The sequence below is a fragment of the Aulonocara sp. 'chitande type north' Nkhata Bay genome, linkage group LG23 (genome assembly GCF_057382095.1).
Source record: "Aulonocara sp. 'chitande type north' Nkhata Bay isolate Kocher_YH1m ecotype deep benthic linkage group LG23, A_spYH_male_GT1.1, whole genome shotgun sequence".
NCBI classification, from domain to species: Eukaryota; Metazoa; Chordata; class Actinopteri; order Cichliformes; family Cichlidae; genus Aulonocara; species Aulonocara sp. 'chitande type north' Nkhata Bay.
In genome coordinates, this window is record NC_141365.1 from 45,696,861 (window position 1) to 45,724,747 (window position 27,887).

General features: G+C 42.0%; 1 protein-coding gene across 1 annotated transcript in view; it reads left to right on the forward strand.

Annotated features, from left to right (window-relative positions):
* The first annotated feature begins 399 nt into the window (after nt 1-399).
* Nucleotides 400-27,887, forward strand: part of LOC147302771 (ribonuclease inhibitor-like) — a 192,669-nt gene continuing 165,181 nt past the window's right edge. Inside the window, exons 1-4 of the mRNA XM_086283598.1 lie at nt 400-464; nt 910-1,089; nt 4,096-4,239; nt 13,844-14,020. Of these exons, the coding sequence (XP_086139724.1) occupies nt 400-464; nt 910-1,089; nt 4,096-4,239; nt 13,844-14,020 (566 nt within the window). The remainder of the gene's footprint in view (nt 465-909; nt 1,090-4,095; nt 4,240-13,843; nt 14,021-27,887) is intronic.

Sequence of the window (27,887 nt, forward strand, 5' to 3'; positions counted from 1 at the left end):
TTGTTATCTTTACATGTATCTGAATTTTTATATAATGACTCGAAAAAATTGACAAAGCAACTTGCAATTTGATTTGGTTTAGTAATCAGGGTTTGATCTGACTTCAACTTTTGGACCATATTACAAGTTTGCTGTTTCCTGAGTCTTATTGCCAGCAATCTACTAGCCCTACTACCCTGTTCATAGTACTTTTGTTTAGTGAATCTGAAATTGCCCTCAATTTTCTCGTTTATTAAACTATTAAGATCACTACGTAACATTTTAAGATCGGAAAGGAAATTGGCTGTCTGTGCTTTTTTGTGTTGTTGCTCTAGGTGTTTTATTTTGGCCTTCAATTCACACTGCCTAGCCTCTTTTCTTTTTTTCCCGGCACTTGTAAATAATATTATGCGACCTCTAATGTATGCCTTGGTGCAATCCCAGAGAGTTAAAGGCGATATCTCTGGAGTTGTGTTCAACTGCAAGTAAGTCTTTAGTTCGGTATGTATGAACTCAAAAAACTGCCAGTCATTTAGGAGTGAGGCATTTAATCGCCAGACTTTAATGTTCTTGATGCTCCTGTACCATCTCTCTGTCATCCTCCTCGCTCCCTCTTTGCACTCACAGTCTTTGTGCATCATTAACACTCACATGAGGAAAACCAAAGTTTTACTGGGCAGAAGATGATCATCAGTGACTCTGTCTTTAAAACACTCTTGTTAGAAATGTACGACTTTAATGTGAAACATTCAGAGTTTTTTCTCTTGTTGTGTTTGTTTGAAGCTGCTTCCTGTTGGCTTCAGCTGTTTGGAGTTTCCATTTTCTAAACTTCTACATTCTGAACCTTCTTCAGCTCTGAACAGATGATGAAACACTGAATGATTTCAAGCACTTTGTCTAATAAACTTACATCTTTCATTCTTTACACAGATTGAAGGACTGTGATTTGTCAGATATTGGCCTTGATTATCTGGCAGCAGCACTGAAGTCCAACCCCTCGTATCCCACAGAGGTGGACCTGAGTGGAACCTACAGCAACCTGAAGGGTTCAGGAGTGAAGCATCTGTGTGATTTTCGGGAGAATCCACGATGTCGATTTGAAACTCTGAGGTCAGTCAGCATGTTTTAGTTGTGCTGAGATGAATATGATGTGAAAGTTGTGCTGACACTAAACTGCAGACATCAGGCTGATATTATTGTTGGGTCTAAACTCAGACCCCGCTGTATCCAAGACTTATTCCCATGAAAGAAAAACAAGGCAACAGTGTTCGATCGATTTCTTGCGCAAGGGAGGCCCCCTCATCTGTGTCCAGCACGACAATGAACCCCGATGATGGCCTCCTCTCGCTGCCTTTTATTGACAAACTTCAAACAATAGTTTACAAAACACCTCCCCTTGCAACCCCCCTTTGGTTACAAAGACAAGGCACTGTATGTAAATGTATACACTGAGTGTGTGTGTGTGTGTGTGTGTGAGAATGTGTGTGTGTGTGTGTGTGTGTTATGTGAGAATGTGTGTGTGTGTGTGTGTGTGTGTGTGTGTGTGTGTGTGTTTGTTGGTCAAAGGGTCATAAAACCTAAAAGCAGGAACAACATCCTTGGTCATAAAGAGGGTAGTCTTCCCCCACACCCAATGTATGGTTTACCAAAGATAACACAGTGAAACCATACAAAGGGTAGGAAGCTCTACCAAACATCAAACAGATCTTCAAAAGGACGTTCCTGTGATAAAACACTTCAACCTCCCACCCAGAACCTCGAGAATCTGGGGATGGGAGGAAAGAAAGAATTCCTTTCACAGAGTTAAAAACAATGGACAAATGGTACATATAAAAATGACAAATGTTTAACTATTTAATCTAACAATTATACTGATCCACACTGAGGATCTTCATGGTAAAGTCTGTTTTCTTCTTCTCTGGTTTAGTCCATTGACTGCAGCAGAACAATGTTCACATTTCAAACAGTGATACTCAACGTATGGCCCGCGGCCCACACGCGGCCTGCCCACCTTTCCTGATTCAGAGAGAGGGGACCCTGATTAACTGTGTAGCTTCTTCCTCACAGTTCTAAGTATCAGACACAACAATGAATAATCCACAGCTGACTGTCTTTAGCAGGTCAAAGGTCACGGCACACAGCACTCTGTGAAACAGTTTGGAGCAGGAATTCTTGCACATTTACAAACTGACACTGCTGCACGGCATGCTGGGTAATGCTAGCTGCTCAGGTATGGGCGTGCTAATGGCTGTGAGGCTCTGTGGCTGCAGAACACCGAAGAAGAGAAAAGAGAGGTGGAGGATGAAGAAAAGAGGCGGAGATGAAGCAGAAGTTTTGCTCCAGAGAGGAGCTGTGTCTGTGTGGGCGGGGCTCAGGCTGCTCCGCCCACACAGTGACAGTGAAGCAGGTGAAGAGTAATAAATGAAGACAGCAGACAGGATTTGATAAGCTGATGTACAAACATGTAGGTTGTGTCCAAATTCATGGGCTGCATCCTCCTGAGGCCGCATTTGTAGACCGATTACGTCACAGCGACACGTCGAAGGCTGTCCAAATTCGTAGACTCCTCCGAATGCAGCCAACAAATGCGTCCTCCTTTTCCCCGAATTTGAAGGATGGGTCGGGTGTGTCCTTCGTGGCCTACCATATCCCAGAATTCATAGCGCGGCCCAGCCAAACTCCAGTTTCCAACAATGGCGGCCGCTACTAAGTTTTAAAATTACTCATACTAATCTTTTTCGGTCACAAAATAAACTTTTAACATATTTTCAGGCGAGAAAGTAGCTGTGTAAACATCAAATATCTGCTCGGTTTATCAAGATACCGCATATTTGCAAAAGTGCTTCGACGTTTTCGGAGACGTCTGCTACCCACCAGCTCGATAGCTCGCCGGGAGCTCGAGGGTCACTGAAGCCACCGAGAACGGCACAACTCCCGGCACATCATTTTCAGATCACCGCGGACTTTCGCTACTCAGGTTAAACGTGATATATAAGTCACTTAGACAACCTCAAAATGTTATTGTTTGGCTTTTTTCAGTGTTTTGTTTGTTCGTGAGTAAATCGGTTTGGCTGAGATTAAAGTTATTAGATTAGATTAGATTAAAATAAAACTTTATTAATCCCCCAGGTGGGTTCCTCCTTGGTCTTTACAGAGCTGACTAAACGTCAAACAGAAAACTGATTAAACAGAAGTATGAGACGGTCGAGAATTTACGCCAGTGTCCTGTTATATTTTAGATAGCAAGGAGCAGACGGCTGAGTTTATTAAACTCCACCGAGACAGCGGTGACGCTAATCAGAAGGCTAGACCGTCCAATTTCCCCAGCCGTTTATTTCCAGCCTACCCGACCTTCTGAGGACCCAGCCCACGTAGACCGCAAAGGCCGGGTCCTCGGGAGGATGCAGCCCATGAATTTGGACACGACCGTAGAATGATGGTGGCAGCTACAGAAACAGGTCCATACAGACTGAAGCGTGTCTCAGTCTGAATGTACACTGCTGTTATAAGAGCTGTGGAAACTCAGGTCAAAAGGACGTAACCACACTGCTGACAGTTCCAGGACAGTCACAGAGTTACAGCATCATTTGTGAACATAAAGACAGAAAGCTCATCCAAATCCTCGGATTAAAAGTCTGTCCTGGTGGTGTCCAGTCAAACACGTCTCTGTGAAAGCTTCAATCCAACAGGCTCCAAAGTCCTTCTGCTCATTTCCTCGCCGGGTTCTTGATGCTCCTGTACCATCTCTCTGTCATCCTCCTCGCTCCCTCTTTGCACTCACAGTCTTTGTGCATCATTAACACTCACATGAGGAAAACCAAAGTTTTACTGGGCAGAAGATGATCATCAGTGACTCTGTCTTTAAAACACTCTTGTTAGAAATGTTCGACTTTAATGTGAAACATTCAGAGTTTTTTCTCTTGTTGTGTTTGTTTGAAGCTGCTTCCTGTTGGCTTCAGCTGTTTGGAGTTTCCATTTTCTAAACTTCTACATTCTGAACCTTCTTCAGCTCTGAACAGATGATGAAACACTGAATGATTTCAAGCACTTTGTCTAATAAACTTACATCTTTCATTCTCTATACAGATTGGAGAGCTGTGATTTGTCAGAGATCAGCTGTGATTATCTGGAAGCAGTGCTGAAGCTCAACCCTTCGTATCCCAGAGAGGTGGACCTGAGAGACCACAAGCTGCAGGATTCAGGAGTGAAGCAGCTGTGTGTTCTTCTGGAGAATCCACAACATCAAATTGAAACTCTGAGGTCAGTCTCCACGTTTTAGTTGTGCTGACACTGTCGATCTGTGGAACTAAAACCTTTATACAGGAAGTCTGGTTCAGCTCTTTGTAGACCTTCTAATCTCTGATGCTCTGAGTCTTACTCAGTAGATGATGCAGAGTTGTGAAGCCGATGTGGGTGAGGACACTCGCCCAGCTCTAACTACTTTGACGTCCAGGCGGCTTCCCTGCTTGTCCTGATACAAACAAACCTGAGTAACCTTGCAGGTCAGATCTCATCAGTCACACCTGTTATGGCAGCTCTCCTCTAGATTGTAGTTCTTGTTAACCTGGGATGGTTTTAGAAGCCTGGACCACAGACTGCAAGGGAAGATATTACTGGGAAAGGCCAAAGCAACCTATTAGACCCATTAAACACTAACATAGATGAATACTCAGATTTAAACCTTTATTGTTTCACAAAGGGTTAAAAAGGGAACGTCCACAGTTTAGACTGCAGCAGATTTTATTAAAGCAGTTTGACAGGAAGTAAAGCAAAAACACAAAGAATAAGTGTTTCACATATTAATACATATAACATAATAATAAAAGAAAAGCAAAATAATGATACAAAAGAATGAAAAAGTTGTCCAGAGCAGCAGGATGTCTGAGGTCTGCAGAAACACAAAAACACAGCAGCTAAAAATAGTTGTTGAAAGAAAACGAGGTGGGAGCTGCTGATTCCTGAGCTTTGATACTGGATTAGCTTCAGTAGTTATTCCCATCACTGCTGTAGGAGCTACATTTAGTCACAGCTGATTGTCTTTGACCAATCAGAAGACTACTGTTGTAAAAACAAGCAGACAAAGAACCAATGAGAGTGAAGAACAGGATAAAGAGCTCGTGTGATGGAGGCAAAGCAATAATCAGCAGACTGTAGCAGTTTCTATCTGGATGAAAGTAGAAGGAGCTCAGCGGAGCTCAGTCCCATATCTTTGTTTAGAAACAACATCAGTGATTTCCTGCTGCTCGAGATGATTCCAGCAGCTCTCATTACAGCAGCTGATGAGAGAAACAGCTGATGGCTCACAGCTCGTGCACTGTTGGATCTCCAGATGTTCACGCTGCTGAAGTCTGTGAAGAAACTGTGGTCCACGTAGTTCACACGGCCTCAGATTGGACCGAGCTCCCTGAATCACTGCAGCATCCTCAGCTGGTACATGGACGTCTCTGCTCCTCAGTCTTGGAGCCCCTGCAGGTCCGTCCACACCACCGGGGTCTTCTCACTCACCTTTCCTTTGTCCTCGTCCTTCATCGGCCGTGCTGTGTCTTTGTTCCTGCAGTGTTGTTCCCACGATGCAGCGCTGATGTTCCCTCCTTGAATGCACAACAAGTACGGTGCTGGTCTTTCTCGGGTGGAGCAGAGACAGATTGAAGTCTTTCAGGCTTTAGTGCCGACTTCCCTGACAGAGGCTGGACTCCATGGTCTGCACAGGAGGCTTCTACACTGTGTGGAGGTGACTCCTGGACTTGAAGACAGGCTGCAGGTACATGTGTGATGAAGAGGACCTACAGCAGTGTGATGGAGCTGCAGGTGTGAAGGAAGTCCTGCTGTCCTGTCCCACCCTCATCTTTGCTTCCTCTGTCTTCTCTGGACTTGTCCTCCTGTTTCAGAAACAGCACTGCTTCATGCCGAGGGTGGACGGGAGCGTTGGCTCTGATTCTTTTACCGTCCACCACAAGGAGACACTGATGCTGACCTCCTGATTCATCTGCATGTGTTCTGCTTCACACTGCTCACCTCCACCAAAGACTTCACAAACATCTTCTTTCTTTGAGTCCAGTTTGTCCCACAAACACTTCCAAATCTCCTCCTCTGAGATTCTGCAGCTTCTTGCAGTGTGACTCAGCTGACTTCTGACAGACCACAGACTGGCACAGCATCCACATGTGTCTCCTTTCAAACAGGCTCTTGATGTTTCCTCCCACATCATTCTGGCCTCTCAGTCTCCTTTGTTCTCCAGCTCTGTAGCTCCAGCTGGTGAAGCTTCAGTTTTCCATGTTGGTAACAGTAAACTACAGCCTCTGCTGTCAGCTGGGTAACTAAACAGAGCTGCAGCACGTCTCTGCGGTGGTGCTACATCCAGCCTGCAGACGGCCGTCTACATGTTGTAGTGGTTTACAGTCACCAGGGGGCGCTGTCCCAGCCATGCAGGCAGTGGGCTGCTCTGCTTGTGCTGTTGTTGGTGAAGCTGAAGTGAAAGCGAGAGTTAAAACACTGAACAGTGTCCACTGAGCTTCTCATGCTATTCTCATGCTCAAAGAAGTTTAACAGGAAGGACGACTCGTCCATCAGGCGTCCAGCTGTCCGTGACCGTGTCCACAGCAGAGTGTGACCGAGGCTTCATGCTAACACGCACACATGAAGCTAATACCACCACGAGCAGCTGCTCAGTGGATTTGGAGGACAAATGTCTGCAGCTTCTCACAGGCAGTATGCAGAATGTGGATCTCCACAAAGACTGTGGAGAGCTCGTCCCACACTCTAAATCCAAACTTGTCTGCACAAAACTTCTCACACGTTCCCGTCACAAGTGTCTTCTAAGTGAAGCTGCCAGGTTCAGGTCCAGCTTGTTTATCTGGAGCTGCAGGAGATGATCCATCCTCACAAAGCAACACAGCAGATATGCAAACACACAACACAACCAAAGGATTCTCTCTGCATGTCTGTGGCTGATGCTGCTGGAACGAAGCTGTTTGAAACCTTGTTGTTCTGCACTTTGGGACCAGAAGAGGAAACTGAAGCTCTGTGCAGAGGGTCCAATGGAAGCAGCCAAGCGCTGTAAGTGTCTGCTGTACAGGGATGCTGGTTCAGCTGTGGCTCAGTTTGAGCCTCAGTTTGTCAAAATGAGCTTGTAGTTTGTCTGCTTTAATAATGTGACTGGAAAAAGGTGTTGGACTTCAAATATGTCCATTTCTTTCACACTTCACCTTTAAAAGTGAAGCCATGTGGTTCCTGGAAGGAAAAACACGACTTTTTCAAGCTTTTTTCCTGTTTTTATGAGAAATGTACGACTTTAATATTCTTTTTTTTTTAACTCAATTTTTATTATAATTTACAACATTGCAATTTGTACTTGTCGATGTTCACAAGTAGGACAGTTACAGGAACTGCAATGCAGAAATGTAGGTTAAAATAAGAACTGCAATTAGGAAGCACAAAACAAAACCCAAGCAAGCAAACAAACAGACAACAACATAACAAAAAGAAAACAAAACAAAAACTTTATGTAATATTAAATAACATGTGACAAACTTAGCCGTAAATGGACAAAACGAAACAGACCTATGCTAAATTATTGAAACAGTAAAGCATGTATGGGTCGCCAACGCTCAGTAAACAATTCTCTCTGAATCCGCAGAGCAGATGTTATTTCCTCCATCTGGTAAATTTCTCTTGCTTTATCAAGCCACATATTATATGAAGGTGGGTCAAGATTCAGCCATTTAATAGTGATACACTTTAGTGCTGCTGTAAGATTCTTAAGAGATACGTTTTATTGTTTCCTGCAAAACCCTTTGGTAAGACTCCTAAAATGGCTAACTGTTGGTCTTTTGTTAATGGTTGTTGGAAAACTGTACTGAGAACTTTAAATATGTCATTCCAAAGTGAGCAGATTTTTGGGCATGACCAGAATATATGTGAGTGGGTTCCTAAAGAAGTACCACAATTTCGCCAGCAGGTGTCAGGATTTGTAGGCTTCATTTTGGCAATTATCTCTGGGGTTCTAAAATATCTCATGACCACCTTCCATTTAAATTCTCTCCACAGCCCAGAATTAGTCACCAGATGGGCTTCACCGAACACCTCTTCCCAGGTGTCCTCTGAGATTTGAGTGCCAGTCTCAGCTTCCCACCTTGCCTTAATATCCAAAGTTGCATTTGTATTGAAACTCATAAATGCGTTATAAAAATGACTGATTAATTTTGGGGAGGAATTACTTTGAAATGTTTTTAGAAATATTTCCTCAATGGGTGAGGGCTCCAAAACTTGCCTCCATTCTTTATGTTTTGTCAAAAGGCTTCTTACTGCAGAAATCTAAAAAAGTCAGAAGAAGGAAGCCGAAACTGACCTCAACTGTTCAAATGAGCTCAGGTGCCCATTCCTCACAACATGACAAAGTTGATGAAGCCCGCTATGTGACCATGCTCTGAAGCCAGAGTCTTCCACAATAGGAGAAAAACCCTGCAGGGAGGAGAGCCTTGATAACATTGAAATTTCTTTTGGAAGACCAAATGATTGTTTGATTCTACGGCAAATCTTTAGTGTGACCCTCGTCCGTTCCCCCATATGCACATTTTTAATTGAAATGTTAGAACAAAGCAGGGATTCCAATGATCTTTCGCACATTGTCTTCTCAATGTTTAGCCACTGAGTTTCAGACAAATCCCGCACCCATACAGTCAGGGGTCTCATCTGAGCTGCCCAGAAATAATATTTCAGGTTTGGAACAGCCAATCCCCCCTGCAGGTTTGACAGTTTTAATGTTTGGAACTTGATCATCCCTCATGTGTATTTAGTCTCTGTGTCGCGTCATCTGTGTTCCCACCCTCCATATTTTCATGCCCAGTCTTTTGTATTCTTAGCCATAGCTTTCTGTGTCTTCATGATTTATTATAGTATTAGTTCCCCAGTTTAGTTCTCTTCACTGTGATTCTGCCTTGTTTGATGTCTTCAGCCGAAATAAAGGCACGCTTTTCGTTCAAAACTCAGTTTCATGGCTGCACCAGTGTCTGCACCTGAGTCCTCCACACACTCTCCATACGGTCAGCCACTGTGACCGTGACACTAAACTACATGCTGTGTGCAGCCACTCTCCTGAGCCTGTATTATATACACAGCGGTTACAATGACAAACTGAATACAATCTCATATCTACAAAACAGGCTGAGTCAAAGTTGCAGCTACGCTTATGAACATGGAGAAAAAACAGGCAAGTTATCAGCTCACCAGCTACGACTAAGAACAGCTAACCAACTATCCTTGAGATCTACAATGACCAGGGAATAAGGTCTACAGACAACCAAACTATCCTTGAGATCCACAATGATTTCAATAAGGTGTTTGATATTCCCTCCTTGGGAGGAGATGCGATCGCTAGTCTGGAGGAACCTGTCTCTAATGTTGAAATTGAAACGGCCGTACGGAGCATGCAGTCTGGAAAATCTGCTGCCCCGACGGGTATCCATCTGATTTTTTCATAAAGTTTTCTGACCGACTGAATTGACTGTTAAAATCAACTTTTGAAGAATCCTTCCTCTCACAGTCGTTGCCTCCAACAATGCATCAAGCAGTGATGTGTTTAATTGTAAAACAGGAAAAAGACCATTTAGATTGTCGTTCATGTCGTTTAATATCTTTGTTCAACACAGACACCAAGATCCTGGCTCAAGTGTTGGCCCGTCGCTTACACAAGTATTTGTCCTCCATTATTTCACCAGACGGGCTTTATTAGGCACTCTTTTTTTGAACATTAGAGCTCTATTAAATATCATTTATACCCATGTTAAAGGTGATACATTGGAAACTGTCATTTGGCTTGACGCAGAAAAGGCGTTGGATCGGGTGAGATGGGATTTTTTTTTATACGCTTAAAAAATGTGTCTTTAATTTTGTATCTTGGATAAAAGTATTGTATTGCTCCCCTCTAACAGCCGTCCGGACTAACAATAATCTGCCCTCCAGGACAGGGATGCCCTCTGTCTCCTTTTTGCCATTGAACCGCTAGCTGTTGCTCTGAGACAATGTGTTGGTGTTGAGGGAAAACATCGAGGGGTATCGAACATGAAGTCTCTCTTTATGCCGACGACATGATTTTATTTATTTCCAACCCATCGAACAGCCTCCGCAAACTTTTGGATAGACTTACAATAATAATAATAATACGTTTTATTTATAGGCGCCTTTAAGAGCCTCAAGGTCACCTTAATGCATACTGTTAAGATTCAAAATTGAGGAGGGAGAGTACAAACCAGTCTTGGTCCAGAAGGTCTTTGGTCAAACAATGATTTTAATGAATACACGCGTGGGAAGACACTCTGTACGCAGACAGCCAGTAGTCCTCGACTTAATCAAAGCATGAACAGATATTTTATAGCATCAGGGTTTGTTTACTGACGCCCCTTCATACGTCACAGATACATTTTATACATAGATCAAATCAAAACCACAATGACCTTTTAACACAGTTTAAAAGAACATCGTCTTCCATCTTCATAACAGGTGCATCCTGTCACTGCCGGATGCTCGCTTGTCATCTTGACACCTCAGCAGCAGTTCTGCGACAAACTGCTCTTTGCAACATCAGCAAAACATAATTAAACTTTCCCCCATAAATGAATCTAACTAAAAGTGTGTGTGTGTCTGCGTCTGTGTGCTAACCACAATTGCACCCTGTTTCACCTCGCGACTAGCTCCTGACCCCTCACCAGACAGAGAGACAGAAACCACTCTCGTATATGTAATAATCGAACTGAAACTATGGATATGACTTTTACTAAATAAATGTTTTAATCAAGAACCTCTACTAAACATAATAACTGTGTGCATAAGCATCTTAAGGCCTTCTTAAAGCTATCTGTTACATTGTTAAAGCAATGATCATACTGCAGATTATATTATGCTGGTCAAATACTTTTTGTTCATCCCCACAATACTTAAGGAATTTGGGACAATTTCTGGATATAAAGTGAATTTTGGGAAGAGCGAGGAAAAGTCTATCTGTACGACAACTGGGGAGTTTTGTGTATTTTAGCCCCTTTTAAACCCAGCTATAAGAAGTTTAAGTACTCGGGCATCTGGGTGACAAGAAAACCACAAAGACTTGTATAAAACTATCTTCCTTTATTGTCGAAGCTTAAAGAGGATTTTGGAAAATGTGAGTTTTGCCCCTTTATATTTATGGTGGGGATGCAGAACAAGGAGCAAAGATGAATGTGATGCTGAATCAGCAGAAGACTTGGACTCATTTGATTCCAGCTTTGATATCATTGATTTCAATATGTCCATTTCTGTCACACTTCACCTTTAAAAGTGAAGCCATGTGGTTCCTGGAAGGAAAAACACGACTTTTTCAAGTCTTTGTCCTGTTTTTATGAGAAATGTACGACTTTAATGTGAAACATTCAGAGTTTTTTCTCTTGTTGTGTTTGTTTGAAGCTGCTTCCTGTTGGCTTCAGCTGTTTGGAGTTTCCATTTTCTAAACTTCTACATTCTGAACCTTCTTCAGCTCTGAACAGATGATGAAACACTGAATGATTTCAAGCACTTTGTCTAATAAACTTACATCTTTCATTCTTTATACAGATTGAGGAGCTGTGGTTTGTCAGAGATCAGCTGTGATTATCTGGCAGCAGCACTGAAGTCCAACCCCTCCCATCTGAGAGAGCTGGACCTGAGCTCCAACAACAAGCTGCAGGATCCAGGAGTGAAGCATCTGTGTGGTTTCCTGGAGAGTCCAGGATGTAAACTTGAAACTCTGAGGTCAGTCAGCATGTTTTAGTTGTGCTGAGATGAATATGATGTGAAAGTTGTGCTGACACTAAACTGCAGACATCAGGCTGATATTATACTGATCCACACTGAGGATCTTCATGGTAAAGTCTGTTTTCTTCTTCTCTGGTTTAGTCCATTGACTGCAGCAGAACAATGTTCACATTTCAAACAGTGATACTCAACGTATGGCCCGCGGCCCACACGCGGCCTGCCCACCTTTCCTGATTCAGAGAGAGGGGACCCTGATTAGCTGTGTAGCTTCTTCCTCACAGTTCTAAGTATCAGACACAACAATGAATAATCCACAGCTGACTGTCTTTAGAGGGTCAAAGGTCACGGCACACAGCAGACAGTCAGAAATATTCTAACTCTGATCATTTATCAGTTGTGACACTGTGAGACTTGATCAGAGGTGTGATCATCACAGCAGAGGCCTTTGTGTCAAAGTCACTGAGGATCAAACAGAAACACATGAAGCAGATTTTCCTCTTCTGGCTTTTTATAGCAGATAACCTTCAAAATATTCTGCAGTCGATCAAAAACTGAAGCAAACCATGAAGCAACATGTGAACATGAGCTGATGCTGCTGAAGTGAAGCAAAGTTACAGAGGTTTGATTACAGACACAGCTGAGAGTTTGTAATCTGTCATCATTTTAAAAAGTTTCCATGGAACAGCAGAAATGAGGCTTTACTGTCAGAGGCCGACAGCACTGAACACAACAGCAGACTGGTGGCTAATAAACAGTGAATGATGCAGAAACAGATGTTTGAAGCTGTTCTTGGAGTACACTGAGAGAGAGAGAGCTGTGCAGGCAGGAACAGCCAAAGTCAGAGAGAATTCATGAGCATATTGATCAAACGTGAAGCAGAGTTTGGATCTTCTTTTGCTGCTGCTTCACTCAGTTTTGGTTGGAGACAGATGAAACCTGCAGCTTCAGGATCTGTGAGCTGTCCACTTTCAGCCCCGACGGCGTGTCCGTGTACGTGCCGTCGAGTGAACGATCCACGCTCTGTGTTTCCATCTTTGTGTGTTTAGCTGCTCTCATTTACTGTTTTAGCTGTTTGCTGCTTGTTGAAATAGTTTGTGAGCTTTAACCTGAGATTCTGGCAAAATACATTTATATTAAACATCGATTCAGGATTGAATGAATCAACATCGTTTTATTCAAATTAAAACCATTTAAATGGGAACATGAATTTTTTACAGCCGCCTCTAATGCTGGGTAATGTCAGCTGGTCCATGTGCAGCTGGCTGTGAGGATCAGGGAGCGTCGACAAAGTGCAACACTGAAAGAACATCATCCATAAATATTGAGTAATAACTGGACTCTCATACAGCGAGACTCAAATGCCTTTAAACATCAGCTTATCCTGCTGATCCAAGTCCAACACTGAGTTTGTAAAAACATGTTTGTCAATCATTTTGTTTGGTTTCTGAGGAAAATGATTCAATAAGTTGCTGCTAATACACAACATTTCATCATATTTCCTCATAACCCTCTTTTGTCTGACCATTTGATCCCATTTGAATTTGCAATAAAGGATCCACAGAGTTTGGTGACAATAATGACAGTAGATGTTTGTGTGAAAGTGCTGGAAGCAAATGAGTGTGTGATGTTCTTTCAGTGTTGCACTTTGTAGACGCTCCCTGAGCACTGGTCTCACAGCCAGCTGCACATAGAGACCAGTGTTGTTAGTCCAGGTCAGAAGATGACTTGTTGGAATGAAAATGAGCTTGTAGTTTGTCTGCTTTAATAATGTGACTGGAAAAAGGTGTTGGACTTCAAATATGTCCATTTCTGTCACACTTCACCTTTAAAAGTGAAGCCATGTGGTTCCTGGAAGGAAAAACACGACTTTTTCAAGTCTTTGTCCTGTTTTTATGAGAAATGTTCGACTTTAATGTGAAACATTCAGAGTTTTTTCTCTTGTTGTGTTTGTTTGAAGCTGCTTCCTGTTGGCTTCAGCTGTTTGGAGTTTCCATTTTCTAAACTTCTACATTCTGAACCTTCTTCAGCTCTGAACAGATGATGAAACACTGAATGATTTCAAGCACTTTGTCTAATAAACTTACATCTTTCATTCTTTATACAGATTGAGGAGCTGTGGTTTGTCAGAGATCAGCTGTGATTATCTGGCAGCAGCACTGAAGTCCAACCCCTCCCATCTGAGAGAGCTGGACCTGAGCTCCAACAGCAACCTGCAGGATCCAGGAGTGAAGCATCTGTGTGGTTTCCTGGAGAGTCCAGGATGTAAACTTGAAACTCTGGGGTCAGTCAGCATGTTTTAGTTGTGCTGAGATGAATATGATGTGAAAGTTGTGCTGACACTAAACTGCAGACATCAGGCTGATATTATACTGATCCACACTGAGGATCTTCATGGTAAAGTCTGTTTTCTTCTTCTCTGGTTTAGTCCATTGACTGCAGCAGAACAATGTTCACATTTCAAACAGTGATACTCAACATATGGCCCGCGGCCCACACGCGGCCTGCCCACCTTTCCTGATTCAGAGAGAGGGGACCCTGATTAACTGTGTAGCTTCTTCCTCACAGTTCTAAGTATCAGACACAACAATGAATAATCCACAGCTGACTGTCTTTAGCAGGTCAAAGGTCACGGCACACAGCAGACAGTCAGAAATATTCTAACTCTGATCATTTATCAGTTGTGACACTGTGAGACTTGATCAGAGGTGTGATCATCACAGCAGAGGCCTTTGTGTCAAAGTCACTGAGGATCAAACAGAAACACATGAAGCAGATTTTCCTCTTCTGGCTTTTTATAGCAGATAACCTTCAAAATATTCTGCAGTCGATCAAAAACTGAAGCAAACCATGAAGCAACATGTGAACATGAGCTGATGCTGCTGAAGTGAAGCAAAGTTACAGAGGTTTGATTACAGACACAGCTGAGAGTTTGTAATCTGTCATCATTTTAAAAAGTTTCCATGGAACAGCAGAAATGAGGCTTTACTGTCAGAGGCCGACAGCACTGAACACAACAGCAGACTGGTGGCTAATAAACAGTGAATGATGCAGAAACAGATGTTTGAAGCTGTTCTTGGAGTACACTGAGAGAGAGAGAGCTGTGCAGGCAGGAACAGCCAAAGTCAGAGAGAATTCATGAGCATATTGATCAAACGTGAAGCAGAGTTTGGATCTTCTTTTGCTGCTGCTTCACTCAGTTTTGGTTGGAGACAGATGAAACCTGCAGCTTCAGGATCTGTGAGCTGTCCACTTTCAGCCCCGACGGCGTGTCCGTGTACGTGCCGTGGAGTGAACGATCCACGCTCTGTGTTTCCATCTTTGTGTGTTTAGCTGCTCTCATTTACTGTTTTATCTGTTTGCTGCTTGTTGAAATAGTTTGTGAGCTTTAACCTGAGATTCTGGCAAAATACATTTATATTAAACATCGATTCAGGATTGAATGAATCAACATCGTTTTATTCAAATTAAAACCATTTAAATGGGAACATGAATTTTTTACAGCCGCCTCTAATGCTGGGTAATGTCAGCTGGTCCATGTGCAGCTGGCTGTGAGGCTCAGGGAGCGTCTACAAAGTGCAACACTGAAAGAACATCAACCATAAATATTGAGTAAGAACTGGACTCTCATACAGCGAGACTCAAATGCCTTTAAACATCAGCTTATCCTGCTGATCCAAGTCCAACACTGAGTTTGTAAAAACATGTTTGTCAATCATTTTGTTTGGTTTCTGAGGAAAATGATTCAATAACTTGCTGCTAATACACAACATTTCATCATATTTCCTCATAACCCTCTTTTGTCTGACCATTTGATCCCATTTGAATTTGCAATAAAGGATCCACAGAGTTTGGTGACAATAATGACAGTAGATGTTTGTGTGAAAGTGCTGGAAGCAAATGAGTGTGTGATGTTCTTTCAGTGTTGCACTTTGTAGACGCTCCCTGAGCACTGGTCTCACAGCCAGCTGCACATAGAGACCAGTGTTGTTAGTCCAGGTCAGAAGATGACTTGTTGGAATGAAAATGAGCTTGTAGTTTGTCTGCTTTAATAATGTGACTGGAAAAAGGTGTTGGACTTCAAATATGTCCATTTCTGTCACACTTCACCTTTAAAAGTGAAGCCATGTGGTTCCTGGAAGGAAAAACACGACTTTTTCAAGTCTTTGTCCTGTTTTTATGAGAAATGTACGACTTTAATGTGAAACATTCAGAGTTTTTTCTCTTGTTGTGTTTGTTTGAAGCTGCTTCCTGTTGGCTTCAGCTGTTTGGAGTTTCCATTTTCTAAACTTCTACATTCTGAACCTTCTTCAGCTCTGAACAGATGATGAAACACTGAATGATTTCAAGCACTTTGTCTAATAAACTTACATCTTTCATTCTTTATACAGATTGTGGAGCTGTGGTTTGTCAGAGATCAGCTGTGATTATCTGGCAGCAGCACTGAAGTCCAACCCCTCCCATCTGAGAGAGCTGGACCTGGGTAATGACTACTCCTCTTCTTCAACTAAGAACAACCTGCAGGATCCAGGAGTGAAGCATCTGTGTGGTTTCCTGGAGAGTCCAGGATGTAAACTTGAAACTCTGGGGTCAGTCAGCATGTTTTAGTTGTGCTGAGATGAATATGATGTGAAAGTTGTGCTGACACTAAACTGCAGACATCAGGCTGATATTATACTGATCCACACTGAGGATCTTCATGGTAAAGTCTGTTTTCTTCTTCTCTGGTTTAGTCCATTGACTGCAGCAGAACAATGTTCACATTTCAAACCTTCAAAGAAGAAGAAAAATCCTCCACTGGAAAATTCACTGTGAAACTCTCAAACTCTTCATTGCACCTTAAAGTCTGTGTGACACTGAAATCCAAAGCAAAATGTGCGTTTGCTTTACAGACAGCAGTCCAACACAAACATACACACATCATCCAAAACACAGTCCAACATCCAAATCTCCTCCACTGCCAGCATGAATGATGGGAAAGAGAAGGAGGAACACTCTGACATTCAGGGTTAGAATGAGTTTCATCAAGCAGACTGTGAAGATCAAAGCTGCATTAGAAAGCTTACATGAATGAATGAGTGGACAGAAGTGGACAGAGATCATCTGAAGCACTTCAAAGGCTTTAAATCAGCACATTTCTCTTCATTCTTTATCAACTCTGTTAGTTTCTCTCAGTTTTCTGTGGAATGAAGCTAACAGCAGGCTAATAAGATGCTGACCAATAGGTTTCTATTAAAGGTTGTAATTTGTATATGAAAAAGTGCTTTGGCTCAGCAGGGATCAGCTTACAGGTAGAATACAGCTGCTGGATGGGATTAGCATGTCATAGCTATCTACCAAACTGCTAACTGGGGGATTTCAGGCCATCTATGGATCATTTTTGCTAACTGTTTATTCAGCTTAGGCTCACAGGGCTGCAGCCTGTGCCCTAGCTGTCATAGGGCAAGAGGCGTGGTCCACCTGCACAGGTGAGCAGTCCATCACAGGGCCAACAGAGAGCGACAGAGAAGCACTCCCTCACATCCACACCTACAGCCAATGTAGAAGCACCAATGAACCTAAGCAGCATTTCATTGGACTGTGGGAGAACATCCAACCTCCACAGAAAGGCCCAGCTGACCAACAAGCTTCAACCTACAACCTTCTTGCTCTAAGGCACTAGTGCTAACCACTTTTGCCCATTTCAGCCCAAATCCTGCATCTTCCTGTTTCTGACTCCAGGCCAGCTCCACTAACACTTTCTCATCAGACACTGCCACCTAGTGGAGGAAGTCTTATTTCCATTTGAAGCTTCAGATTACAGTTAGTTCCTTTACAAAGAGGTGGAGGTGGTGGGGCCACAGCACCATCATCACTGAGTGCCATAGGACACTTAACCTTTGTTTCCATATGCTGGGAACTTCCTGTTGTTCCAAGGAGGACTGGAAAATGTGTGAAAATGTCCCAGTCAGTTCCTCACAGCACACTTCAATCATTTCCCTCCCACAGCATCAGGACCAGGGCTTTTTCTCTCTTTGGTCCCACTAAGAGATTTCCACACAAACACCTCATCAGTGGGACTCTCAGAGCTACCAGCCCTTTGCTACAATCACAAAGCTCTTCATTGAAATCAATGATATCAAAGCTGGAATCAAATGAGTCCAAGTCTTCTGCTGATTCAGCATCACATTCATCTTTGCTCCTTGTTCTGCATCCCCACCATGGACTTCATTCCTTTCCAAGCCAGCCTTGAGTGTCCTTTATTCAGCTCATCCTCTGCTTTACTTTTACACCTGATTTTAGCTGCTTTATCTCTCTTTCAACAGGTTTCTGTGCCTCAATCTTTTTCTTCTCTCCCTCATAACAAGACAGCTTCTTCTGCCTGAGAACATGTTGGAGTGATTTACTAATCCAGGGCTGCTTATTGGGGAAAATACTTCCTGTTTCCAAAGTAATCCCCATTTTTCCCAGAAAGAAATGTCAGTAGAAATCGATGATCTAAGTGAGAACATGAGCCTTTAAAAAGTCCCAGTGGGTGCAGTCAAAGCAGTCCCTCAGTCCCAGTATAGAGTCTTTGGTCCAGACTGGAACAGCTGTGTGCCCAGTTTGAGCTCTCTTCAGTGCTGTGACCTGACAGACCCAGAGGGGCCATCACATCACATTTAGAAGCTCCCCTGATGGAGCCACAACACATGTCCAATACTTAGTCTGTCTTGTTGGACCAACTGGAAGAAATGATTCAAGGACTTAGTCACAGAACAGAGATTCAAATCTCCAAAATCCAACTGGCTGCATCAGGACATATAATCTGAAACTCTGCACAGTTTCCTGTTTGAAGCTGCTTCCTGTTGTTGGCTTCAGCTGTTTGGAGTTTCCATTTTCTAAACTTCTACATTCTGAACCTTCTTCAGCTCTGAACAGATGATGAAACACTGAATGATTTCAAGCACTTTGTCTAATAAACTTACATCTTTCATTCTTTATACAGATTGATGAACTGTGGTTTGTCAAAGATCAGCTGTGATTATCTGGCAGCAGCACTGAAGTCCAACCCCTCCCATCTGAGAGAGCTGGACCTGGACTTAAACAACCTGAAGGATCCAGATGTGAAGCAGCTGTCTGATCTTCAGCAGAGTCCAGACTACAGACTGGAGACTCTGGAGTAAGTAGAGTGATGGAGTGAGTGGGTGGTGCTGTCAGCAGTATTGTACTAAACACAGTCAGTATGAAACAAAGATCCAGTGTTTCCTGTAAAGCTGCAGCTTCTCAGTGAAGCTGTGAGAGGAGAACGGTGACAGGCTTCAGGATTGGACACAAACACTTCCTGTTTCTCACCTTTATGGTCACCATAGTAACAGCTGACACGCTCTGATCAAACACTGTCAACAGCCAATCAGCTCTCTGAACAAAGCAGCACGCAGACCAATGACTGCATTGATTTCCAAGTTTAAAGCAGTGAAGAACACAGTCTGTAGGTGAGGAAGAATTTAGTGAGAGCAGATGTTTGGATGGAATTCCTCCAGTTAACAGCTGGAACCGTCCATCTGGATTGTTGGGCTTGTTGTTGGGGTTCCTACAGAGCTCAGAGTGGACACACCAAGGTTCTTCTAATGAATGAAAGTCCAAACTCAAACTAGGAGGGAAAAACATTTTCAGCAACTTCAATAAAAATCCAAAGATTAGAAAAAGTGAAGCAACAATGAGTCCTAGTACAGTCCCAGCACTGACGTCCCTGCTGCTCTTTATACTGGATGTGCTGCATCACTGACTGACAGCTGATGAAGAGTCTCTGGAAACACTCGTTTATCTCCTCTGCTCTTCCTCCTTCTCTCTGCAGGTGGTGATGATGGTAAACAGGACGGTGTGTGTGCTGAGAGAGGAGCAGCTGTGTCCTGATGATCCAGAGAGGTTGAAGCAGCAGCAGCTTGTGTGTAGAGACGCTCTGACTGGGCCATGTTACTGGGAGGTGGAGAGGAGAGCTTCATCCAGCAGTGACTGACAGAGGAATGAAGTGTAGATGACTGTCAGTGCTGCAGAGTGAACTGCTCTGAGAACAGCTCCACTGTCAGACACAATGTAGAGTCCAGCATCAGCCCTGTGTGTCCCTCTGGATCTGACAGAGGATCATCAGTGTATCTGGACTGCTCTGCTGCTGCTCTGTCCTTCTACAGTCTCTGCACAGTCTCTGTCTCACTCTGGAAAGATTTTACAACTTGTTGTAATTACAGAACGTTAATATAATATTCAAACATGTGATCTTCTCTTTATTTCTGAATCTTTACCAAATAAAGAAAAACCAAACTAACAAACAGAAGCTGTCGTGTCCTTTTTCACCACATCTGTGAATCTTTTCTGTGTTTTTCCTCTTTTCCTCCTTCCTGCAGCTCCATCTTCATCATTCTGTGTCCAGTATATGTGAACACGTCCAAAGCATCTGAGCCTCATGTTACCCGTTTGTGTGAGTTACGCCTGTCGTTGTGTTGTGGTGTATAAATAAGGGGCAGGAGACAGCGCTGGATCTCTGAGTTCTTTACTCTCAATTTCTGCAACATCTGCAATATCTAGAAATGCAAACCTGTGAGCTGTGTGTGTTGTGCGTCTGCTCGGCCATCTCTCCTCCGGCCGTGCTGGAAGCAGCTGTGCGTTTGACAGTTTTATCGACTCGACAATAATCGAACAAATTAAATGTTCAAAAATATCAACTTAAGCACTTCAAAGTCAACAAAAAGCTTAAAACAATGAAATAATATTTCACTGACAAAACAACAGCTCATAAGAACGATACACAAAATAATACAGAAACAAACAAATAAAAGTTATTAACCAGGATCCATGTTTTTGTCACAAACACTGAATCAGCTGATTCACTCTTTATGTTTCTGAGTTTGTTTTGTGATTATAGTTCTGGTTTCTGTTTCTGTGTCTTCACTGTGTCCCACGTCTCCTTACTTTGGACTCTGTGTTATATTTCCTGTTTTACTTTGACAGTCCTGTGTTACTGTTTCCTGTCTCGTGTGTGTAATTGGTCCCAGCTGTGTTTCCCTCCTGTCTCCCGTTCCCTGATTACTAAACTGCGTCCACGCCGCCGGCGCTCCTCTCCACAGCTGGATTCCAGGATTTCAGAGCATCCAGCTGTGGTGAGTGATGGAGACACTTTCTCTGCTCCCTCAGTAATCAGGACAGTTTATTGAACATCAGAGGACATAAAGGACTGTTTTTCACCTGCCCGTTCTGAAGCTGGACATTAAAGACTGCTGGCTTCAAGGACATTAATCCCAGTGTCAGCCAGCCAATAACAGCCTGTGTTTTTCAGCTCTTTAGGAGTCAGAAATGAGAAAGACACAGACTGCTAACCTCTCCCTGCAGGAAATAAGCTCCGCCTCTTCCTGTCCTGTATATGAGTGATTCTGACATGAGACACAATGAGTTTCCTGTTTATTGTGACTTAAAGCGAGCAGCAAAGACACTAAACTGTGTGTTTCCAGCTGAAGCTGCTTTTTGTGTTGCTCCCACAATCCTGTCTGAAACAGTCAGTGAGGAAAACTCAATGTGACTTCAGAGTGACAGAGGTAAGCGACTCATGTTGTAACTGACGTCAGACGCCGGAGATTTTGGAGGAAAATTAAAGCGAATGGTAGTTTAGAATTGAACAAATTCCTTTAAGCTTCAGTATTACCAAATACACTTATCAATAGTCTTCTAACTAACAATATTTGTCTAAATCATCTCCAACACCCTGGAGAACAACGGGGAGAGTTTAGAGGCTCTCCAAGATTACATTGATCAGTGCTTCCAGGATCTTGTGATGAAGAAGGCTCAGAGTGCAAAACCTTCATCAAAACCCACCTGAAGCTGCCGGAGGACACGGTGAAGAACATTGCCTTTGATAGAGTGCATCGCATCGGCCCCATGCGGGCTGCGACCGGGAGACCACGTCCTACTGTGGCCAAGTTCGGCCACTTCAAACAAAAGGAACAGGTGAAAAGTCTCCGTGTCCATCGGTGTTTCTCCACGTCTCTCTTCCTTCTTCGTGTCATCTCTGTGTTTCCCTGCTGCCCTCATGTTTTCTGCTTTGTCTGTTAGTTCTTCCCAGTTTAGGTTGATGTTCACTTCTTCCCTCACCTTTGTTATTTTCACTGTAAATAAATCTCCACTCGCATCTCCACCGCCGTCTGCATCTTGGTCCTCATTCACTCCACCACACGACTGCTGCCCCAGCCGTGACAACTTTTGATGTTTCCTCTACATTCACTTTTAAAAATTATTTACTTTGCCTTGTTTGGTATCTTTTGGCATCAGATGGCCGACTTCTAAATGGCCACCATGGTCACCACCGAACTTGAGGAGTTTGCCCCTCACATATACTAATGTGCCACAAACAGGACTTTAACATCACCAACCATTCCTATGTTATTACGGTGTATCCATATAACTGGCCCACCCTGTACAGTTATGCTTTCATGTTGACATACTGTATTAACACAATTCAGGGAGGATTCTAGGATCAGAGCTTCGGGGGGCTGAGCACCCAGAGAGCTGCCCAGCCAGCCAAGATACACTTTACTCGTCACAATGAGACTTCTTCCCCGTCTCTGTCCCTGCATCCTCCCTGTCCTCATCGTCTGTTGTCTTCATCTCCTTTATCAGTCATCATAATTTTACCATCTCTGTGCAAGTCTGCAAATTTCTTTATTAAATCAAAAGATTCTTAAATTCATCAAGTCTCTCTGTGCCTGGGTCCTCGTCACAAAACATGACATCACTGTTTTGTACTTTTTAACAATTTAATCCCACATTTGTGAAAAAAAAGCAAAACACTTTTTTGAAAAGTCTGTAACAAAACCATCAATTCTGATCAAGGTTATTTAAATGCTGCCAAAGAAGAATGGATTGGAATAAAAAAAATACATATCCTAACCTTAATTACTGGAGGAGAATAATGAATGATGCTCATAGTGAGTAAGAAGTAAACTGAGTGCATATTTTGGACAGAGATTCACTTTTAATGTGTTTGTATAATATAATACAGATACATAAAAACACTCCTGAAACAGAATAAATTATTACAAATAAATTATTACAAAATATTAAAAAATATTATGGATACTTTTGTTGTTAAAATGTTACCTCTCAACCAAGTTCTGCCTTTTATATTTTTAGTAGTGTGTCACACAAACAGGAAATATTGTCAAAAAAAAGTAAGTAAGTGCTGAAGCACCCCAAAAATGAACCAAAGCACCCCAAAAATGAACCAAAGCACCCCCAAAAATGAACCAAAGCACCCCAAAAATGAACCAAAGCACCCCAAAAATGAACCAAAGCACCCCAAAAATGGGCTAAAATCGCCCCTGTTAACAAATAATAGCCCAACAGTCACTTTTATGCTTACTGTAGCTGTTAGCTAAAAACACTAATTTAGCCTAGTTTGCCCTGAATTCAACTTTGACAGACATGATCGACTGTTTCCAGTAGAATTCCTCGTTGTCATCTTGTTCCCTCTCAGAGCCCCGTATGCTTGCAGAGACCCCTACAGTAGGGAAATGTGCCAAAGAACGTCCAAAACATTGCATTTTAGGTTTATTTATGCCTCACACACAATCCCAACTCTTTAGCTAACTTAACAACTTTGGCTAAAGTCTATAGTTAGTCTTACTCGTTTGTACAACATTTCTGGATCGCCACTGTTTGAAATGATATGACATATGACTCTCACTGAAACAGCAAACTTTGTAGAAAACACAACACTTCTGATTCTCTATCTAGCTGTTTGGTCACAGCTGTAGATTACATTATAAGTGGTTGTTCACTCTTGTCAATAATTACATTTCTAAATTCTATTTGTGCAGTTACATGTAAACAAAGTCCAATATTGTATCTAAATGATTGTGTTATGGTGGGACAGTTTCCAGTTTTGTTGTATTATTGTACTAGGTATGACTGTGCAAGAGTTATCTTATCTTCCTTGCTTGCACCACACTCTTTGCGGAAATGGTGCACAGCAGCACTGCATCATGTTATTGTGTTGTATAATATACCAGAACTCATACAAAGCAATATCCATGTACACTATAGGTCCATGCCAATGTGCCCAAATGGGACCTCCATAAATGGTAAGGGGCACAAAGGCACTTTAAGACCAGTGGGCACACCATCGGTGCACATCCGCTCGGATGCTTTTTTCTATTCATTTATTTCCCTGTTTATTTATCGATGCACAAAAGCAATTATCTCAGAGACACCATCCTCTTAACAGAGACTCAAATCAGGAACCTGCAGATTATTAGTCAGCAGCTTTAACTTCCTGTCTTTGTCTCACTAAACCTTCCACGTGGAAACTTGAGCTGCCCACTCAAGCACAGTAGGCTTTAACTGGCTCTGCTCAAGTCACTTCAGTATCTGAGAAACTGTCTCGATGCATGCCAAAGAACACTTTGACAATACGCTTGTGTTGAGTCAAATCCACCACAAGCATATTCTATGGCAGTTTAATTCCACTCCACATAAAAATAGTCACGTATTATTTCCCCCCACCACACTTCCTGCCAGTAGCTGGTGCCCCCACCCACAGTGCATTAGTGGTTCTCTGTGTTTAGTGGCTCACTCTGGGTGGGGCCCGGCCCCCTGGCTCTGTTGGGCCTGTGCTGCGGGTGGGGTGCCCTCAGGTCTCGGCCCTCTGGGCCCATTTACTGCTCAGTAACATTTAATATCTATTATTTACTACTACTTACTAGCCTACTTACTGCATATTATTGGTTGTTGCTGTGGGTTCCCCACTGTGTTGGTTTTTCCTTGTGTTTTTCAGCAGATGATGAAATAGATTTTCAGTATTTTTTCTCTCTTCCTCTCCATCTATTTCTCTTCTTCTCTATTTTTCCCTCTTCTTCTGTTAACTTTCTCCCCAGCTTATCTTTTTTCTTCTTTCCTGACCCCCGTTCTGATTCTAATGACTCAAAATAAAGTAAAATCATCATCAAATATGACTATCAAGTGGACCAGTATAGCAAAAACCATAATGGTGGCAGAGGCCACAGAGCCAAGTGGAGGATTTTCAACGTTCAAACCAGATAAAAAACAGAAATTAAATGGTGTTAAAAGCCATGAATTAAGGCAATTCATTCACAACATAATTACAAGTTTTACTGGACGTTAATATTTTTCTCTTTTTTCAGTGCAAAACAAACTAACAGTACACATGATGCTGGCAAGTTAAAATGTCAGTGTCTTTTATAGATAGCATGTCTAGCATCATAGTTTTATAGATTACGTAGTCAGGATAAAAACTCCATCTCTGATTATTATTGTACATGACTGTGACATGCAGCGGCCTCAGCATCATGATGAAGGCGACCGGAGGAGATAGTTTGGTAGACATCGATGTTTTGCCGATGAAGGCTCATGTAGCGGTCCTCTTTGTCCTAAACAACAATTTACACTGTCATTTACATTTAATTAAAGTGCAGCTTAAAAACAGACATAATGCACTGCAGCCTCGGCACAATTAAGTGTAAAACAGAACTATGGAAAACTCACAAACATCTGGCGAGTTTCAGATCCTGTTAAGTTAGTTAGACCTGATCTGTTTTCTCTGTTAGGATAAAAACATCAGAGGTCATGGGGTGAAAAATACCTCAAAAACAAGACCAGCTATGTCTACAACTAATGTGTGGTGTTTTAAAAGAACCTATGAGATACTTTGAACACCACAGTGGCTGCTGTATGCAGTAATGTGCTCAAGTGATTTCAAAGGGTCATTTCATGAGTTTAAGTGCGTCAGTAAAAGTTTTCACCTGCGAGGATTTCTCCTCAGGCTGTAACCACAGGTTATCACAGCCACACTGATGAGTGAAGCAGCAGCAGAAATGATGGGAACTGTAGCCATGAACTTCATGCCAGAAGAATCTCCATCGTCTGTTGAATGTTGCCACACACACACAAAAAAACTTCATTTTGAAAACATGAAAAGTCACGAAATTTGCATTAACCTGTTATATTAAAGTGGAAAACATGTTTATCTTTTCATTACATTAGAGTTACAATTGCATCATTCAAACACTTCACTGATGAAATAACACCAAAGTTGTGATTGGAGCAGTTTTATAATGAAATTTTAAACAAATTAGCCAGAAGAAGAGCTTAAAAACATTCCAGATGTTCATCTCCTGACTGAAACCTTTCATTAATCCGCTGCAGGCGGGAATGACGACCTCAAACCATGTATGACAGAAAAGAAAGTGTTAACGCAGTTCCAAACATCCACCTTGAATCTGCGGTGTGGGTATAAATAGAAAATGTTTTTACCTCTCACAGTCACACTGAGATGGAGAACATACAATCCACCACGAAATCCACACTCACAGGTGTAGTTCCCACTGTCTTCAGATGTTAAGTTGAGCAGGTGGAGAAACACAGTCTCATTTTCTTTGATCAGTGTGAACCTGGAGTCACAGCCATGAATAAAGCCTCGGTCGTAACGATAGAGCAGACGACGCTGTTCTCCTCGGCTCCTCTCTGTGCTGATCTCACACAGTATCATCACAGTAATATTCAGAGTTGTTTTGCTGCATATTTGAGTGGAATCGGGTTTCTTTCCAATTGTCTTCACAAGAGTCTCTATAAATTGTTCCAGTTAAAATGAAACAAAATCGGGATTATAGTTTCTATATATTTGTTGTTGTGGGAAAATCAATCACATATATTATTTCACTAACCTAACTAAAGCTTTCTTCTTAAACACCTGGCTTTACAGCTTTTCTTTTTTAATTATATATATTTACCTTCACTGCTAAAAACCACAAGCAGAAGCAGGAGAAAGCAGAGTTTCCGTGCAGTCATGCTGGTGAGGAAGTAACTGTGGCTGACAGTGTGAGGTAGACTATAGTGAAAGCAGGAAGACTTGCACCCTCCTTATTTCACCTCTTGTGTCTACACTGAAACTTTTACTATGTCTAAAATAGAAGTGCATAAAAGTGGAAGGACAGTAGAAGGTAAACCACCAACATTGTTTAAGCCAGACTGATCTCTCTGTTTATCTGGATGGACATTGTGTTCAAATTATGATGAGATGTTTGTTCAAAAACAAAACTAGTCTGATACAAAGAGTCATGTTTGCCACAGTTTATTGTGTTTGTATTGTATTAAATCTGAGAGCCTGAGTTGGAGTATTATGACTGAATGGTCTCCATTACTGGGAAACAACTATCCAGTGTGAAAAGATGGACGTTTATTATAATATATGAATATTATTATATTAGTATGTCACCTAAAGTTTTATATACTTTAAAATGTTTCATAGAGCTTTATTATCCACTCCCACAGTTCCTGCGCTTCTTGCTGAGCGTGTCTTGTTGTCGTGTTGATGGTTCACTGAGATGATAGTCTGGTAGGAATCACTCGATGGCTGCTGAAGGTTTGTATAGGGCTGATCTGGCTCATCGTCATCCTTTAGAAAAGTGAAATATTTTAGGTATTAATCAAGTTCAACCCGGTCTACCCACACACTCTATTGATCTTTAAATCTCTCCATCTGTTGCCTGGATTATTTAATGTTTCTGCTCATTTCTGTAAGAGCTTCTTCACAAAATAAAGGACACTGAAGTTGGCACTAATAGTATTATAACACTAATCTGTAATTATCTATATAAGTAACATCCTAAAACATAAATGTACATGTTTTACCAAGTCTGCCAGAGCTCATATTATATTTTTACATGCTGTAGTGCCATTTTTGGGAGCATTTCAAGTTGATATACATCAATACAACCATTATAGCCCAAATTCTAATAATATGTCTGCATTAAGTGCACAGTAATTACATAAATTGCAAAAAAATGCAATAAACTACCAAAAAATTGAAAATCGTTTTTGTTTTTGAACATATATTTCTAGTTAGAGAAATTTAAGAGGCTTATCTCTCAAAACTGTAAATACAAAATAGTTGCACAACATAGTTTCCCACCACAGGAAATTTATTTTGAGTGTCTTCATAGTTTTATTTCTGAAATACACCAATTTTTATATAATGCAGGAAAAACAAAAATAAATATTATAATGCAAAATTAATCATCAAAATAAACTATTTCCAGCAGTGCAATTTGAGTTCTAAGCATCCCAGAAACGACACAGAAAGTCATAAAGTCAAACATAACTTTTAAAAACACCAGTATAGGCTCATA